The 18,265-nt window shown below is 35.7% G+C and overlaps 1 protein-coding gene across 1 annotated transcript; it reads left to right on the top strand.

Annotated features, from left to right (window-relative positions):
- The first annotated feature begins 7,481 nt into the window (after positions 1–7,481).
- Positions 7,482–15,760, top strand: LOC134535799 (ejaculatory bulb-specific protein 3-like). Its single transcript, XM_063375081.1, has 2 exons — positions 7,482–7,752; positions 10,159–15,760. Exons 1-2 carry the CDS (start codon positions 7,557–7,559, stop codon positions 10,356–10,358), a joined length of 396 nt encoding a protein of 131 aa, XP_063231151.1. The 5' UTR covers positions 7,482–7,556; the 3' UTR covers positions 10,359–15,760.
- Positions 15,761–18,265: the final 2,505 nt, after the last annotated feature.

The raw sequence follows: 18,265 nt of genomic DNA, 5'->3' as shown, positions 1-18,265 counted from the left end.
CTATGGAGACTTCAATGGATGGAGAATCGTCAACAACTAACGAACCTCGATGTCGTTACTGCGACAAGATTTTCTTAAACATCAGTAATGCACGTCGACACGAGAAGAGAGAACGTGCTAAGAATCCTCCTAGCAACATGTTTGGTTGTGAGAAATGTCAAATACGTTTTCCAGAAAAGATAATATGAAAGCGCACATGAAGACATGTAAAATTCCTGCTGTGCGGCAGAAAGTAAAGGTTTCTATACAAAAACGATGCATGGATGTTCATAAGAGTATGCCTGGAAATGGTACAACTGTGGTAACGTCAGTATCTGGCTCAGGTCTGAAAGGCTCGTCTTCATCACTACGGTATCCTTGCAGCTACTGTGATACTTCGTTCGCATTTTCCCATGATGCACGAAGACATGAGCGGAGCAAATGCAAGAAGAATCCTTCTCGCATGAAGTTTCGATGTGATGAGTGTCATAAATGGTTTACTCGAATTGACAGTTTTCGACATCATGCGAACAAATGTAAAGGTGAAGTCTGTGCGCCTACTGCTGAACTACCTGCAGACATTTCGCCCTCTCGCTTTAGATTGGAGACTCGCAAGCGTACAAGCAAGAAAACCGATGTGCAGCAACCGATTGCTATGACGTCTGAACATGAAAATAAACCTAAGACTGTGTTCGGTGCATTACAAGTTAACGATAATGGCTTCTACTTGGCGCAGTCTGCATTTCGTGGAACATTGAAAGACTACTACTATCTAAATACGTTTAGTGAGCCGAAAGACATTTGTAATTTTCTTGTCGATATCAGACAGAACATAATCAATCAGTTTACTAATGATGTAGCAATAAACGGACCTTTGAAGTATAACTTGTGGTTGGACTGTATATATGGAAAGCCATATCCGTTCGATGAAAAAGTGAAGAAGTGTGCATTCAAGACATCGGCTGCAGTAATTTACAGTTCTGACGATGTGAAGCCAACTGTTAAAGACGGTATCCAGAAACTATGTCAAGAAGAGGAGGACTATGTCTGTAAATGTTCTGGTTGGTCTCTGTCTTGTATAAATCTATTGGAGCTAAGAATTAGTCATTTCATGTCTATGCAGGGCTAAATGTTTATAAGATTGCTGGCTTTCGCAACTGTTCGTGTAGTAAAATATATATTATGTAATAAATATAATGTTTGTGAAAGAACTTGCGGTGTTTTATTTTCGAACCTGTCATTTTTCAGATATTTTTACATAAAATTATTTTTTTGACGTGACGTCTAATAAATCAATGAACGCCGGCTGCACGCACAAAAAAGAGTCTCGTAACGCACATTGTCCCACTACGGATGTCCCACTACGGATGTGTCCTGTTATGCTCATTGTACGCATGCGTGACATCTCTCTTCCACTCGATTGGAACAACCATCGATTTGACTTTTCAATCATATTTTCGTCATTTGAATTATTAATATTATGTAATTTAACGATCGTCCACCGATTTTCAGCACAGTCGGTACGGTTATTAATTTCCTGCCTACCACTATAAGAAATAAACATGGCGGACTACATAAGTTTTTAAAACTTCCACAACACAAAACAAAATTTATATATATATATATAATCTGAAACAAATATTTCCAATATGGCCTCGTGGCCGTTCGGTTAGCATCGCTGATTAAATTGTATACTTAATTTCACTCCTTTGTATCCATAAAAAATAGTGATAATTCAATAAAAAATAATTCAATTTTATTCATAAAAGTATGCAGAGGTAGATTTTATCATACAAAAGACAGAAAAATTTTAAAAAAATTTCTTCCTCAAAGAATATAATATTTTTAATGCCTAAATGGTTTGGTTGCAAAAACCTATTACGGCTCAGTCTCAGGCCGAATATGATATTTCATTTTCTTCTGGATCAATCATTTCATCAATGTTTTGTTATGATGTTGTCACGTTAAACTATCGTCCGTAAACCGACTTTACAGACAACCCAATTTTTTTTATTGTGTGAAAATGTTGCATGGTTCATTTTCATTCACTCTCATCATTTTTTCATAACGCGCCTAAATAAGTATAACTTCAAAAAAGATTTTTATAAGAGAATTTTTTATTATCATAGTGTTAGTATTGTACATTATTAACAAAAAACATTTCTGCCATCTAACGAATTGGTGTGACGACAAAGCTATGTTTTTCTCACACAAATAGTGAAGCGGTCGTGTATTGGTTTCTAGTGTATTTGATTCAACCAACCAAGCTAGTGGGGTATAATTCCTCACCTTGACAGGGTCAAAGGTGACGTCAACCTCGCGCTGTCCTCCATCAATGTAAAACAGTTGACCGAGGTTAGAAAACTAAACCAAATGAGGTCAACTAAGACGCATGGCAAATGATGGCCAAAACTCTTTCCGAATTGATTTTTTTTTTGTTTGTTTGTTAGACTCGATTTTGAAAGAGAGCAATAAAATTAGAGTGAAATAATACGTAATAATACTGGCTTCACATAGTTTTGAAAATATTTTTAACAGTGCGTTTTTGAAGTTACTTCTTTATGTGTTTTATAAAAATGATGAAACTGAATTATTAAGATATTGATATTGAATACTTGTCAAATAATTAAAACATTTATTTATTGTGAAAATTAGTACGTAATATAAATTGTTTTGATTTACTTTTTCCAGTGCATTCATATAAGTGAGGTTATATTCCCGTATGTATAATTTATTTTCAATATAAAAATTAAATTATTACATTAATATATAGTAAATAATTAATATAGATAAATTATAATAAATATTTGGCATATTTATTATTTTAGTTTATCTCGATTATTTTACTAAATTAAATAATAAATTTTTACATGTGTTAATTTTAATACTGAATACTGAGTATTTAAGTTTTTTTTTAGTTCTTTCCCAATTGTTATTGTAATATCATTCCAGTACTTATATTATTTTATTTATATTAACTATTTGCATGCAAAATTAATTTTAGTTTTTTTATTATGCCATGTAAATATCACTTATAACACGCCTATATAAGTACACGTATCCATTATTTTATTATTACTATAAAATACTGATGATTAATTATTGTAGAGTACCAGCAATTTTTTTTTTGTATTGGGCCTTCAAAATAAAAATTATTTACCCAGGACTGCGTTGATATGATGGCAAAGATAGTTACAAAAATACTGGATTGAGATCAAAAAAAATATTTTTACTCGCGATATATATAAGATATGAGAATACATAATGCAGTTTATTTGAAACGCACTTGATGGTAAGTTGTAGCTGTAATATTTTAATCAGCGTTAGCAAAAATTGTAATCACTTTAATCGTTTTTCTCCAATTTAAATTTTAAATATTGCGTTTTAGTTTACAACAATATGATAAATAAATAAAAATAGACCTGTGTGCGTGGATATAGATTGATAGCGCCTGTGTTAGGGAAATAAAGATGGAATCTCCCTCCAGAGCACGATGCGCGGTGTTCGGAAACTTCATGCCTAAGAACATTTCTGACTAATTTGTGATGTCGATGGACAAGGTCGTGTGCCGCTGGCCGTGAAACCACCGGCGTCCTAGTTACGACGATTGAGAGACGCTCCTCCGAGTGGCGCGACCTCCGTGGCGGACACCGCGCCCTTCAGGCTGTGTCCTGGAGGCAGAGTGGCGCAGCTCACCGCCACTTAAACAAACATACAGACGAACGCGCGCAGAACACGTCGGAAACTTTCGAGCGTACCCCTCTCCCCTTCCACGACAACAATCCTTCCTCCCTCACCCACGACGTCTGTCCCATTCTTGCTTTTATTAATTTTCCACGTAACGTGTCTTTTTTGATAATTTTTTTTTTTTGCACAATTTAAATCTCTTCTACTAAGAAAGTAGTCGGAAAGTTGTTAAACTGACATTATAAATCTAAAGCAGATTGGCTTCTGGGTTGTAGCCGTGTCCTTGGCGATTAATTCACCGACGTTTCGGTCGACATTGCAGTCGCCATCATCAGGGAGCAGTTACCTACTGTAGGTAAACTTTGATAACCTAGCTACTGTTTAACAACCTATTCACTAATTTAAAACCTAACCAAAATTTAATAACCTTTTCACTAATTAGAACCTAACCCAAATTTAACAACCTAGGCTCTGTTTGATAACCTAGCTACTGTTTAACAACCTATGCACTAATAAAAAACCTAACCAATTTTTAACACCCTAGTTACTGTTTGAAAACCTAGCTACTGTTTAACAACCTATTCATTAATTTAAAACCTAATATAATCCATTTTTTTTAAATGACAGCTGTGGATTGTATGTACCAAATAAACAATTCTAAAAAATCTTTAATACAAATAATTAAGTAGGTAACTGCTCCCTGATGATGGCGACTGCAATGTCGACCAAAACGTTGGTGAATATATTTTCCAAGGACACGGCTACAACCCAGAAGCCAAGTTACTTCAGACAATGGCCGCGAAAGCCTGCGGACATTATTACAAAGAATTTTTTGTAATTGTTTTTAAAATAACGGAGTGTATACCTAGATATTTGTTGTATTTCGATTAACATTCATTACCTGTTGCAAGAATTATTCTTTTTAACACTGTGATATGTTAATAAAGTTGTTTGAACAAGTTAAATTTCCCTACCAATTTATTTATCTTTATTAAAAATCATTGACTTAAAAGGCATAAAATTTTATGAAAATATAATATTTTATTGTTGTAATAGATAAGCTACCAACGTCAAAATGGTAACCAATACTTTTATCATCTGAAATATACCAACGGTCATAAAAATTTTGGTGGTACCTGACTTCTTCAATGGTTTCAACATAATTTTATGCCTTTACAATTTTCTGTCATAGAGTTTTAAAAAATTGGTCTTTGTTTAAGCATTGTGTATAATTTAATGAAATGCCTGAAGTATTTAGTGACTGGTTGTTACAATGTGAGTTCATCAGCGTTTAGTATTTATATAATTTTTGAAAATGACTAAAAATGTAATAATACTGTCAACAGACACTACTTAATGGGCTTTGGAAATATTTTAATTGGTTATCATTGTCTTCGTGAAAGCTGATTTTCAATATTATTGATACAGCTTCCATAAAACTGTTAAACTAACATGACACCATCACGGTTCAAGTTGAATGCTGTCATAAAACATAACCACTATTTAAAAACATAGTATCTTTTTAAAAACCTAGCCACTCAATAAAAGCAAGCCACTATTTGAAAACCTAGCCATTGTTGGAAAATATAGCAATGTGAATAAAACCTGGCTACTGTTTAAAATATATCCACTTTTTTAAAACCTAGCCAGTGTGAATAAAACCTAGAGACTTTTTAAAGCCTAGTTACTGTGAATTAAACCTATCTACTTTTTTTAAAACCAAGCCGCAGTTAATAAAACCTAACTCCTGTTTTAAACCTAGCCACAGTGTAAAAACCTAGCCCCCGTTCAAAACTTACTGTTTAATAACATAGCTACTGTTTAATAACTTAGCCACTGTTTAACCACCAAGCCACTAATTTTCCTATAATCTAAGATTTATGGAAAAAAAATAAAACAACTGAATTTTCTGTGAAATGTGTCAAATTCACTGAGCCATCAATACATTTATAGCCACGTTATTTTAAAAAAGTTTAACAATATTGCAGTCAGATATCGTTTACCCATGACGATTGGTTGAACAATTTAAAAGTTGATGCGCTGCAGCGTCATCCAGCGGAGAGTTATAGAAAAATGGATATCGTGAAAATATTCTCCGTTTTCAAATCAATATGTATAGCAATTTTCATAACGATCTGTTGAACGGAATAAAACTCATGGTTACGGTTACTTTTGCGTATATGAAATACGTTATTCGACATAATACTGAATATTTCTTACGAAAATTGGCATATGATTTTTACCTTAATTTTTGTAAGGTTTCATGCTAGCATAACTTTTTTTTTAACAATCAAAAAGATAATAGAAAATTTAATAATTTTATGTTATTTTTTATTATGCTTATTAATGTGCGCAGTAAATACAAATAAATATATTCAGGGAACGGTTTTCAAATATTTTTTAGTACAATATTGGAGGTACTGGGACAAAACAAAACATAAATTCCCGGGTGAGACACCGGACCCAAAAATACTGCCAACAACATTTCGTAATGATAGAGTCATTTTCATGTAAATGTACAAATTTAGCAATTTGACATAAATATTTCTTTTCCTTTTACAAAAAAAAATACAGCGCAACACAAAAAATATGGCGTCATTGTGAACATACCGTTTTCACTAGCCAGTTACCAAAAAATACTAAACGAGCGTTAAAAAAACTACTCGTAATTATTACTTTTCTTGTGTTTTAAATATTTTGTTGTACTTAACTGAATTCTGAAATCTCTGACATGTGTTTATGCACAGTGATTTTTTTTTTTTACAATTGAATGTTGATTTCAAATTAAACCATTTTTTCCAAACAAATCATTTTTTAAAAAAAATGGAAGCATTAATGAATGTCGTATGTTTGTAGCATATGTAACCGCAACGAGTATTTTTTTAACGCTCGTTTAGTATTTTTTTTCAAACAAATCATTTAAAACAAATTGGAGGTATTAATGAATGTCGTATGTTTGTAGCATATGTAACAGAAACGAGTATTTTTTTTAACGCTCGTTTAGTATTTTTTGGTAACTGGCTAGTGAAAACGGTATGTTCACAATGACGCCATATTGTTTGTGTTGCGCTGTATTTTTTTTTTGTAAAAGGAAAAAAAATATTTATGTCAAATTGCTAAATTTGTACATTTACATGAAAATGACTCTATCATTACGAAATGTTGTTGGCAGTATTTTTGGGTCCGGTGTCACACCCGGGAATTTATGTTTTGTTTTGTCCCAGTACCTCCAATATTGTACTAAAAAATATTTGAAAACCGTTCCCTGAATATATTTATTGGTATTTACCAATACAGCGCGTCGCCGGTGCACTGAAATGCACGTCGGAAATTAATAATTAATAATAATGTTAATTATTAACATAATTAATTTCCGACGTGCATTTCAGTGCACCGGCGACGCGCTGGAAATAGAAAATATTTCTAATCGCGATGTCTGTCACGTCGGCATAATTATTTCTCGCGCCGACATCACGTATGTGCTGTGGTCCGAGCGACATGCATGCTCACGTGTTGTTTTGTCTCGCGAGATTTCCCGCAGCTCGACTGAGAAACTCGCCAGGCGACGAAGGACGCAACTGATGGGGAGTGACGGAACGCGGCCGGTGCATCGGGTTCGAGGAAAATAAAACATGACGCGTTTCGGGCGAAAAAACCCTCCCTCAAGGTCACACACACACACCAATACTCGGCCGATCGTTTGCGGGCTGCCAAGATAAGCCACGTTTCCTGATGGCGGAACACATCTCGTCGCCCTTCAACGGCGCCCGGAGGTGGCGCGGGCGCGCATATAACACCGGGCACACGTCCCGAAGAGCCAACCACTCCCGAAGGCGAGCCGCGACCGGACAGATACACGTCCTCCGGAGAGAAGCAGCAGAAGAAGCGAGATGAGGCTGCACGTGGTAGCGCTGCTCGCGGGTCTGGCGACTATGGCACACGCCGCCGGCCAGCAGAAGAACACCACGCAGTTCGACGGCTTCGACCTCGACTCGATCCTCTACAACGACCGCCTGCTGAAGAGCTACCTGGACTGCCTGCTCAAGGACAACGCCCGCTGCTCGCCCGACGCGAAGACGCTCAAAGGTAAACTCACTCTCACTCGCTGCCTGCCTGCGACACACTCATCACCAGTCCAGCTCCCAGTTTGGACTGAACTGAGGCCTCGCCCACACACGATCATGTCTTGTGGGGGTTGCTGTTTGCTGCTGGATGTATCGTTTCATCGCCGAACATGGAAGAGACTTTGGCTGTTGCAGTTGTACTTTTAGTTAGAAAAAAAAAGAAAAAATAGCAAAGTAACCAAGGCGTATAAACAAATATGTCTGCCACGGCACTCAGCTGATGGACTGACAGTTTGGACTGGCGAGACGCTGTTACCACACGCGGCAGTTCGGACTGAGTGCCCTCGAGCCCACAGTATGATCTGATGGGAAGCCATCAGTTCGTCAGTCCCATCAGTTCCGACTGATAGGTCCACCGTCCTTGCTCACACACGGCAGTTCCGACTGTTAAGTGCCAACTGACAGTTCGGACTGATCGGGTGTGACTGAGACCTAGTTTTTGAAGTAGTTTTGGGCCTACTCTCTAGATAGTAGCTTTCATAATATTTTTTTTCTAACATAGCTACATTTATTGTGAGAAATAATGCGTTAGCAGGCAAAAAAAACCAATGAAAAATTAGTTCACTATTTTTATAGCCATACTAACTGAAGTACCTGGCGTTTCCTGGGCTAAACAGCCCTTGGGAGTTGATTTTCACAGTAACAAACCCAAAGTCAAAATTGAGTAGAAACATTAACAAATATCGAAAAATCCAACCCAATCTGCAAGCAAACGATCCCATGGCTATTTCCATGGAGACGCAGGAGGTATTAACAATGGAAAAACCCATTACCATGGATACTTAGCATGAAGAGGTAATTACAGAATTGCGCTCCACAGGACCCTTGCTTTTTTCCGAAGTAAAAAAAAATTAACATTGTCACTCTCCGGCCCATAAACTATCTCTATGACAATAAAAATTCGTGTCTATCCGTTACTCCATTTGCTGCGTGAAAGAAGGACAAAACAGACAAACAAGCTATCGCATCTATAACGTCAAGTAGGAATGTGTGCACACAAAAAAAAACTGATAAATAGGTCCCTGCATATTTCCCGAAAAGATTCCGACACTAGTTACAAGTTAAAAACACTGTAGCACTGTGATTGGGGCAAAGTTATTTCAGGTACATGTCGATTGATACAACACCAATCACAGTGGTTCAGTGCGGAAGAAAACACGTCCTGAGTGGCTCGGTCAAACAAGGCAACGGCTTCTCTCTAGGACGGCCGCATCAAATCTCAAGGAAGAAAATGCTGGTGGGGGGTATACCTTATTGCAGTCTAAAAGACGTTCAGATTTATTCGCGGAAAAATGCCTGCCCCTACTGATAAACGACAGTGCAAGTTATATATTTTTTCAAAGTGATAACGTTTTATAAATCAATTAACGCCGGCTGCACGCACGAAAAATTATCACAATCCGCCTGAGCCGAGAGTGCAAGAACCGGCCAACCAGCGTGCGAGAAAATCTTCTATAATATCAAACAGGTTAAGGCGGGCCTTTTAACTAATTGTTCGTTATTATATTTAAACAAATTATTTAAATTAAATTTGCAAAAAACTATATTTAATATTGGAAAATTAAAAAAAAAAATTGTCTGTAAAGTCGGTTTACGGACGATAGTTTAACGTGACAACGTCATAAGAAAACATTTATGAAATGATTGCATACTTTTATGAATAAAATTAAATCATTTTTATTAAATTATCATTATTTTGTATGGATACAAAGAAGGATGAAATGAAATCTACAATTTAATTGATAAATTTACTTTTATTTGCACTCATTAATTCAAATATATTTATTACTTTAACGAACAGATTATTTTAACTATAACATTTATACATGTTTGCTATTTAACTACTTCCAATCTGTGTTATTCTGTTAAGGATAGGACGATGATAGGAAAAATAGGAAACGAATGGGAGTGTTTCAAGTTTAATGTGCCTCGAAAAAGTCAAATCGATGGTTGTTCCAATCGAGTGGAACAGAGATAGATGCGGCGCAAGCGTACATTGAGCGTAAAGGGGCACAACGTAACGGGACAATGTGCGTAACGGGACACTTTCCCGTGCGTGCAGCCGGCGTTCATCGATTTATTAGACGTCACGTCAAAAAGTATGCAATCTTTCATCAATGTTTTCTTATGACGTCATCACATAAAATTATCGTCCGTAAACCGACTTTACAGGCAACCCCCCCCCCCCTTTTTTTTGGGAAATTTTTTAAGTGGACCACCAGTTGGTCATCACTGATTTAAATGAGTGTCGTCATCGTCGTGTAGTGGGTTCCACCCGTGCGCGTCTTCGGCCGTGCACTGGGTGTCGCTAGCCACCGCGGCGTGGCGTGGCGTGGTCTGACGGCACCCTGCCCTTGTGTGTGTGCAGAGTTCATCCGCGACGCGCTGCCCAACGACTGCGCCGAGTGCAGCCCGCGCCAGAAGGAGGTCTTCCGCACCTTCATCAACTTCCTGCTCACCAATTATCCCGACGTGTTGAAGCAGCTGATGGCCAAGAATACACGCCTACAGGAGCCGCTACAGCCACCGTCTCCGCCAACAGACCTTCCTCCAACTACGGTGCCTTAGCCCCACCTCCAGTGTACCACTTCAAGTAGTGTCATAGCTCCACCTTCAGTGCACCACTTCTAGTAGTGCCATGGCTCCACCTTCAGTGCACCACTTCAAGTAGTGCCATGGCTCCACCTTCAGTGCACCACTTCAAGTAGTGCCATGGCTCCACCTTCAGTGCACCACTTCAAGTAGTGCCATGGCTCCACCTTCAGTGCACCACTTCAAGTAGTGCCATGGCTCCACCTTCAGTGCACCACTTCAAGTAGTGCCATGGCTCCACCTTCAGTGTACCAATTCAAATAAACTTCTTACAAGAACTCCTGCTTTTCATTTCATACCTCGGTGCTTTGCAAAAATTGTCTGTGCACAGTAAGAACATTTCTCAGCTTTTAAAAAAGATTCAAATAATATTTTTTTTTAAACCATGGCAAATACAATCTAATATTCAATAATTGAACTTTATTCTGTTTCATTTTGCTTTTTATGTTCGTAGTTAATACTGGGAAATCTATTCAGGGAACGATTAAACAAATAACTTTTTAAATACTGGAGGTACTGGGTCAACACAAAAACGTTAATTCGTGGTGTAAGAATCTGAACCCAGTATTGTTTGCGACCACTGTTTTGAAGTGATACAGTTGTTTTTCATGTAAATTTTACAAAAAATTTGGTTGTCTGTAAAGTCGGTTTACGGACGATAGTTTAACGTGACAACGTCATAACAAAACATTGATGAAATGATTGCATACTTTTATAAATAAAATTGAATCATTTTTATTAAATTATCACTATTTCATATGGATACAAAGAAGGAGTGAAATGAAATCTATAATTTAATTGATAAATTTACTTTTTTTTATACTCATTAATTCAAATATGTTTATTACTTTAATGAAGAGATTATTTTAACTGCAACATTTATACATGTTTGCTATTTAACTTCTTCCAATCTGTGTTATTCTGTTAAGGATAGGACGATGATAGGAAAAGTAGGAAACGAATGGGAGTGTTTCAAGTTTAATGTGCCTCGAAAAAGTCAAATCGATGGTTGTTCCAATCGAGTGGAAGAGAGATAGATGCGGCGCAAGCATACAATGAACGTAACGTGACACAGCGTAACGGGACAATGTGCGTAACGGGAAACTATTTCGTGCGTGCAGCTGGCGTTCATAGATTTATTAGACGTTGTCACGTAAAAAAATGTTGCAGTGTGCAAAATTTTGTGATTTCAATAAAGAATGTATTTTTCATTGTGGCTATCTTACTCTTGAGTGTTCAGCGAAACCCCACAAACAGAAAAGGTTTGTTGCATTCCAGGTTGGCCCGGTCAGGCAACCAAGAATAGCAACAATTTTTCCGTTACTTGAACATTTTGATCCTGTTAATATGTAAAAAAAACTTAAACTGTCACAATCACTAATTGTTGTTATTGAGGATTAACGAACAATCTCAATATACCAATTTTCATGGCGATCGGTTGAACGGTGTCGGAGTTTATCAACGGCATGCATACCAACATCCTATTAAGTAGATTTAGAAGAAATATTGTATTGTAGCCGTTACCGTTTTTTTTCTTTTAGATTTATGGTCCGTAGACCACAAAACCATCGTAAACTCAAAAGGTTAATTATATACACATATATATATACACACAAATATATATATATATATCACAATTTTTTTGGACATGATAACTGCCGCGATGTTTCAAAAATCTCTTCCAAACTGATACCTAAAAAAACTAATTGTGGGAAATCTCGGTCGGGTTCGTTAGCGGGCCTTTTTTCGACCAATCATATCTCCATCTATTGTTTCTTCAAACTTCATCCCAGCCCCGAGGCGTCTTCTCTCTTCCTAAGTTGTCTTTACGTTCAGCTTCCTTCGATTGTTTTTTTTTTTTTTTGGAAAATGGAAATGGTTCCGGCCACAGCCAGGAGAATGCGTGAGGTCAGTTGAGATGGGCGAGGAGCAACCTGCGAAATGAATTGTTGTAGGGGAGGGTGGGGGAGGATTGGATTACCCCGAGAAAACCCGCAGAAACGTCCGCTACGTTTCCCACTCGACCGACGCGCCCCCTGCCTCGAGAGACGCACAATCCACGCCCGAGCCTTGAAGCCTGGACACCTGGACCGCCAGCGCGTCCGACAGCGCCGCCGAGGTCGACATTTCTGAAACAGACTGAACCTTTTTTGACTGAACAACGTCTAATAAATCGAAGAACGCCGGCTGCACGCACGAAAAAGAGTCCCGTTACACACATTGTCCCGTTTCGCTGTGTTCAGTTACGCTCATTGTACGCTTGCGCCGCATCTATCTCTTTTCCACTAGATTGGATCAACCATCTATTTGACTATTTCGAGGCACATTAAACTTGAAACACTCCCATTCGTTTCCTACTTTTCCTATCATCGTCCTATCCTTAACAGAATAACACAGATTGGAAGAAGTTAAATAACAAACATGTATAAAAGTTTTAGTTGAAATAATCTCTTCGTTAAAGTAATAAACATGTTTGAATTAATAAGTGCAAATAAAAGTAAATTTATCAATTAAATTGTAGATTTCATTTCATTCCGTCTTTGTATAAAAGTTATAGTTAAAATAATCTGTTCGTTAAAGTAATAAACATATTTGAATTAATGATAGCAAATAAAAGTAAATGTATCAATTAAATTGTAGATTTCATTTCACTATTTTGTATCCATACAAAATAGTGATAATTCAATAAAAATTATTTAATTTTATTCATAAATGTATGCAATCATTTCATTAATGTTTTGTTATGACGTTGTTACGTTAAACTATCGTCCGTAAACCGACTTTACAGACAATCAATTTTTTTGTATCGCCCAGAAATCGAATCAAGTTTCAAATCAATCATTTCCTTAATGAGTGAATTTTTTGATGAATTTTGGGATTTTTCCCTAATTTCTAGCATTGAAATAAAAAATATTTTCAAGATGGCAGCCATAACGAAAAGTGCAACGGAGGTTCTTAATGATTTTTATTATTTAATTCGGTTGATTAATTTTTAGAATGATTTTTAAAAATTTTCCCGATTTCTAACAAAAAAATTACGGATTTTCAAGATTGCAGACATGACGTCATACTACCTGATGATATATATGCTATGAAACAAGTGGTGGGTGTCAGTCTGCCAGCAGCTACAGTGAGGGAAGGATCGGTCGCCATTTTTCTTTTTGCCCTCGTCGGGTTCGAACCGAGGACTCCGAGCTCCGTGCCGTAAATGTATGTTTTAAATAGTTTTTATTAAAATTTGATTAATTAAATTTGATTAAAAATATTAAAAAAATTCATTAAAATCGGATAATAAATAAAGATTTTCAAGATGGCGGCCGTAACAGAAATTTGCAATGATGACGTCATAATCCAAGATGGCGGTCATGATATCCTTATTCCTAAAGTGGCTTATCGGAGGCTGTAGGCATGGATGCTTAAGCCATTTTTAGGATTATGAGTTCTTTTTAAGGCAAAACAACTTTTGAGGATTTTCGAAATCCTAATTTTTGAATTGTGGATTTTTTGAAAATTTTTGGAGGAATTTTTTTCCAAAAAAATGCAATTTTGGCAAATTTTGGGTAAATTTTGGCAAGTTTTTAAGGTCAAAGGTCAAGGTCATGGTCATCCAAGATGGCCGCCGTGACGTCACATTCCAAGATGGCGGACCTACAATCTCAATCCACACAATCCACATCCTGAACCCTGTGCCAGCTCCGGCTATTACATACTACTATCCATGTTTTCAATAATCAACTTTATAGATAATCAACTTAAACAAAATGACTCTTCCTGACATCTATTGGCGAGTAATAATACCATATTTTTTAAATTTAGGTTATATTGGCTAGTAATAATACCATGTTTTTATTGGGAACTGCTTTAACGACACAACAACACTAAAGCTACTCCATTTGATGGCGTTGTTAAGCAACACTAAGCCAATGAGTGTTTGGTTTAAGGTTAGACCAAGAAAATCAATTGTTTACTTATATTATTTGTGTCTTTTTAACTTATGTGTTCATTTAAAAATGCCTAAACGATATTTGAAAAATAAAACGCCTATAAACAATCTAACTTCACGAAGCCGCAACTCGTCTCAAGAACATCTTGAAGAACATTGCCTGTGCAATCACATAATAAAGGCAAAAATTGTTACTGGTGAACAATCCGGTAAAGAAGTACATATACCAACGATCTTGACTCATCAAAAGGACAACTGGGATGCACCATGCAGCGTCATCAATTACCCGTTAGATCTGCATTTGCCATGACTGTCCACAAATCCCAAGGGCAAACTTTCAAATCTGTTGGGGTTGACTTATAGTCAAGTCCGGTATTCATGCATGGCATGTTATATGTGGCATTTTCTAGAGTTAAGCGACCAACTATGTTAAAAGTCCATCTTCCAAATGAAAATCCTCGACATACCCGCAATATAGTATGGAAGAAAGTATTAGATTAAGACCCAATTTTAAAATTAAAACTGTGATGACAAAAATATATCCTATACTTAGGTAGTTGATTGATAAACTGTAAAAAATTAAGTATTTGTTTCTAATAAAATATTAAACTAATTGTACTCGTTCACATTTTATTATTATGTCGGTAAGATCGAAAAATATTATTCATATTTCATCATTTCATCATTATGTAATTCATATTTAAATATAATTTCTAAAAAACAAAATTTACCCAAAAAATACCGAGCAAAGCTGCGTCATCCAGGTACTTTTTATAAAATAAGAAAGGCCTATTTAGTGGCGTTTCCTCAATTGTTCCTTATCTTCCTATCCCCAGTCATAAATAAATTCTTTATATACAGTTAGAAATAAATTCAACGTGAGCTTACAATACTCTAGAAACGTGTGAAGTGTGTTCGTATTCATGTGGCCACTTTCAATTTTCCAAAGAGACGATGGTGAGAAAGTGACCGCGTGTCTTCTCAGTTACAATCCATTGTTTGCGTGCGTGGAGACAAAACTTATATTAGTGCACATTTACTATATGTCCTGAACAGAATTTAACAGCCTATCCGGAAACTGATTTCTGGGTGTGGACTGAATATTGGAGTTAATTTAGATGGATTGTGTCGTCAAAGCCGCCATCTTGGATGACCTTGACCTTGAAATCTGACCTTTAAATATAACAGCTGGACTGAAATATTATGTTCCGAGTGAAATTTGACGACACCATTACTTTTTTTACTTAAAAACTAAAAAAAAATATATATTTAATAGGAAAATTCTAAAAAACAGTTATTTAAAAAGTAGAAAATGTATAAAATTGCGTAATCACTGTACAAATTGTAGTGGTTGTTGACGTATTTGGGGAGTCACACATTGCCCATTAATAACAGGTTTCACAAAATGTTTCAGACTATAGTAGATTTAAGATATAAATTTTCCTGTAGAAATTACTATTCTTTTTACTTACTTACTAACTTACTTTTAACTTAACGACAATTTATTGAACACAACAAGATGAAATTTTTCTAGAAATATATGATACAATTTTATTTTAAAAAATAATTTAGTTAAAAACCAACAAGTTCAATGTAATGAATTATTTAGAAAAATATTTATACAAATTGAAAAATATTTATAAAAACTATAAATAAAAAATACATTTACATCAAGGAAGTTGGAGTCCTTGGTTCTATTTCCGGTGTATGCAAAATGTGTCAACGCATCCTTAGAAATTGTTTAGTTATTTCGAAACTTATTGTTATTCTAATAAGCATATGTATTTTTTTCTGATAAAGCATAAAATGTAGTGTATATATCATCGTGTATGTCAAATTGTTATCCAATAAATATTTTTCTACAGATTATTTTCAAAATATGCGGCGTCTCTCCTGGACTTACCTTACAGTGAAATAGTCTAAATGGAGTCAGGTTAGTAACAATTATAATAATTAATGTAGCTGACCTTACTTAACCAACATTTCACCCCATTTTAAATTCCTTTAAATGCAGCTAACTAATCTAACCAACTGTTCATACAATTGAACAGTATTTTTAATGTTGCTAAAAGAACTTAACCAACTGTTCTCAAAATTTAATACTTTTGTAATGTACCTAACAAAATAGACCATTAAAGTAGTTAACTACTAACACACTATGTAAAGTGTAGCAAAAGAATAAGTGGAAAATATGCCAGAAAATAATTTCTCGACTGTACTTTTCTTGTACAGAAAAACTACTCTCAGTTCAGAATTACCATACATTATTTCGAAAAATCTGCTAGTACTAAACATACATACAAGAAAGATTCATCAGAAATGATTTTTAGGACTTACAATTTTTTTAATCTCTAGCTCATTTCTGAGTTATAAGATATTGCAGTAACTTTACATATAGGAATAATAATTTTTGCACAAACTGATTAGGCCGACAACATTCTTCTGTATACCCTCCTTGGTATTCCCATTGGCTTTTTGTTGCAACCCTGTTTACAACCATTTAATGTCTCTTCTTTGGTAAAATATTTTTGCCATTCTCTTCATCCCCTGAGACTTAATCTTAATTTCACACTCACTTTTTATAATGCAATACGATTATTAGGTGAACATTTAATGTCTCTCTCCACACGCTACAAAAAGAGCATTACATATCAGGATAAGTAATTTTATTTTCAGCAGAAAATAATCTATTTAACATGGAAAACGTAGAATTTTGAATCTTCTTTGGCATTTCATAAAATAAAAATTAATGGTTTTCGGGGTTCGGATAAATAACGGAAAACGGCACTAGCCTAAAAGAAAGGAAGGTGCAATCTACTGGACATTGTTATTTAAGTGAGGAAGCTGTATCTTCGTATTTTTATTCACTTTCCCTGAAAATAACACAGTTTTCAACACGTCTTTTTCTTGAGATAATTTGAAAATTTCAAGAGTTCTGCATAAGTATGTTACTTAAACGTACGGTACAGTAGGCAATGCTATAACTCACACTTCAGTTTAATTCACAATGAACCATAAAAACGAGAGGTATTTAATCATTTATTATTATATTTAAATTAAACTAAAAATACGCAATGTTTATCAACAACGAAATTCCTTTATGGCGGATTCGCTCACGCAGCGGCAGGCCTTCTAACCACTCCGAAAAACAACCACACATCTCACATATGTTTATTCCTGAAATTTAATCTCGAGTGCTAGACTTCTGTGAATGGCAGATTACCCCACATTTACGTCAGACTGGTTGACATAATATATGCCTAATATTAGTGGTGGAGGTCAGTCTACTGGTAGCCTCCGTGGAGGAAGGACACGTCGTAATATTTTTGCCCTCGCCGGGCTCGAATCTAGGACTTCATGACATAAGTGGATTTTTATCAAAATTGTATTATATGGTAATTAATTGAATATTTTTTTTTAATTTAAAAATAATCCCGAATTTTTCTTATAATAATTAACTTTACATAGTGTACTAGTAGTTAGTTACTTTAATTTTCTATTTTGTTAGCTACATTACAAAAGTATTAAATAATTATTAAGGATTTTCAAGATGGTGGATGTGATGTTACAATTCAAAACGGCGGACGGGATTTCATAATTTTAAAATGGTGGAATTTTCTAGAAAAAATGGTGGAATCCAAGATATCAGACAACTCTAAAATCTAATGGAGGATGTGATGTCATTATTCAAAATGGCCAACATGGCATCATCCAAGATGGCAGCTCGCTACAAAGTCGAAGTTTAAGATCCAAGGTCAAGGTCATCCAATATGGCCACCGTGATGTCACAATCCAAGATGGTGGACGGCACCACAGCACCACACCCTTAACCCTGTCACCGAACCTACCAACATATACTACTCTTTATGATAACTCACCAATAATGTTCGAAAAAAAGAGTACATAAAAGATCTGAAAAATCGGATACTCAGTAAGATGT

This window comes from Bacillus rossius, chromosome 10, assembly GCF_032445375.1.
Source record: "Bacillus rossius redtenbacheri isolate Brsri chromosome 10, Brsri_v3, whole genome shotgun sequence".
Classification (NCBI taxonomy): domain Eukaryota; kingdom Metazoa; phylum Arthropoda; class Insecta; order Phasmatodea; family Bacillidae; genus Bacillus; species Bacillus rossius.
The sequence above is the reverse complement of the archived record's forward strand: the minus strand, read 5'-3'. Positions and strand labels throughout refer to the sequence as shown.

Excerpts from the sequence above, each read along its gene's own strand:
- LOC134535799 (XM_063375081.1), top strand. The coding sequence starts at position 7,557 with ATGAGGCTGCACGTGGTAGCGCTGCTCGCGGGTCTGGCGACTATGGCA. Across the intron at positions 7,753-10,158 it reads CGACGCGAAGACGCTCAAAG|AGTTCATCCGCGACGCGCTG; the intron begins GTAAACTCACTC and ends GTGTGTGTGCAG.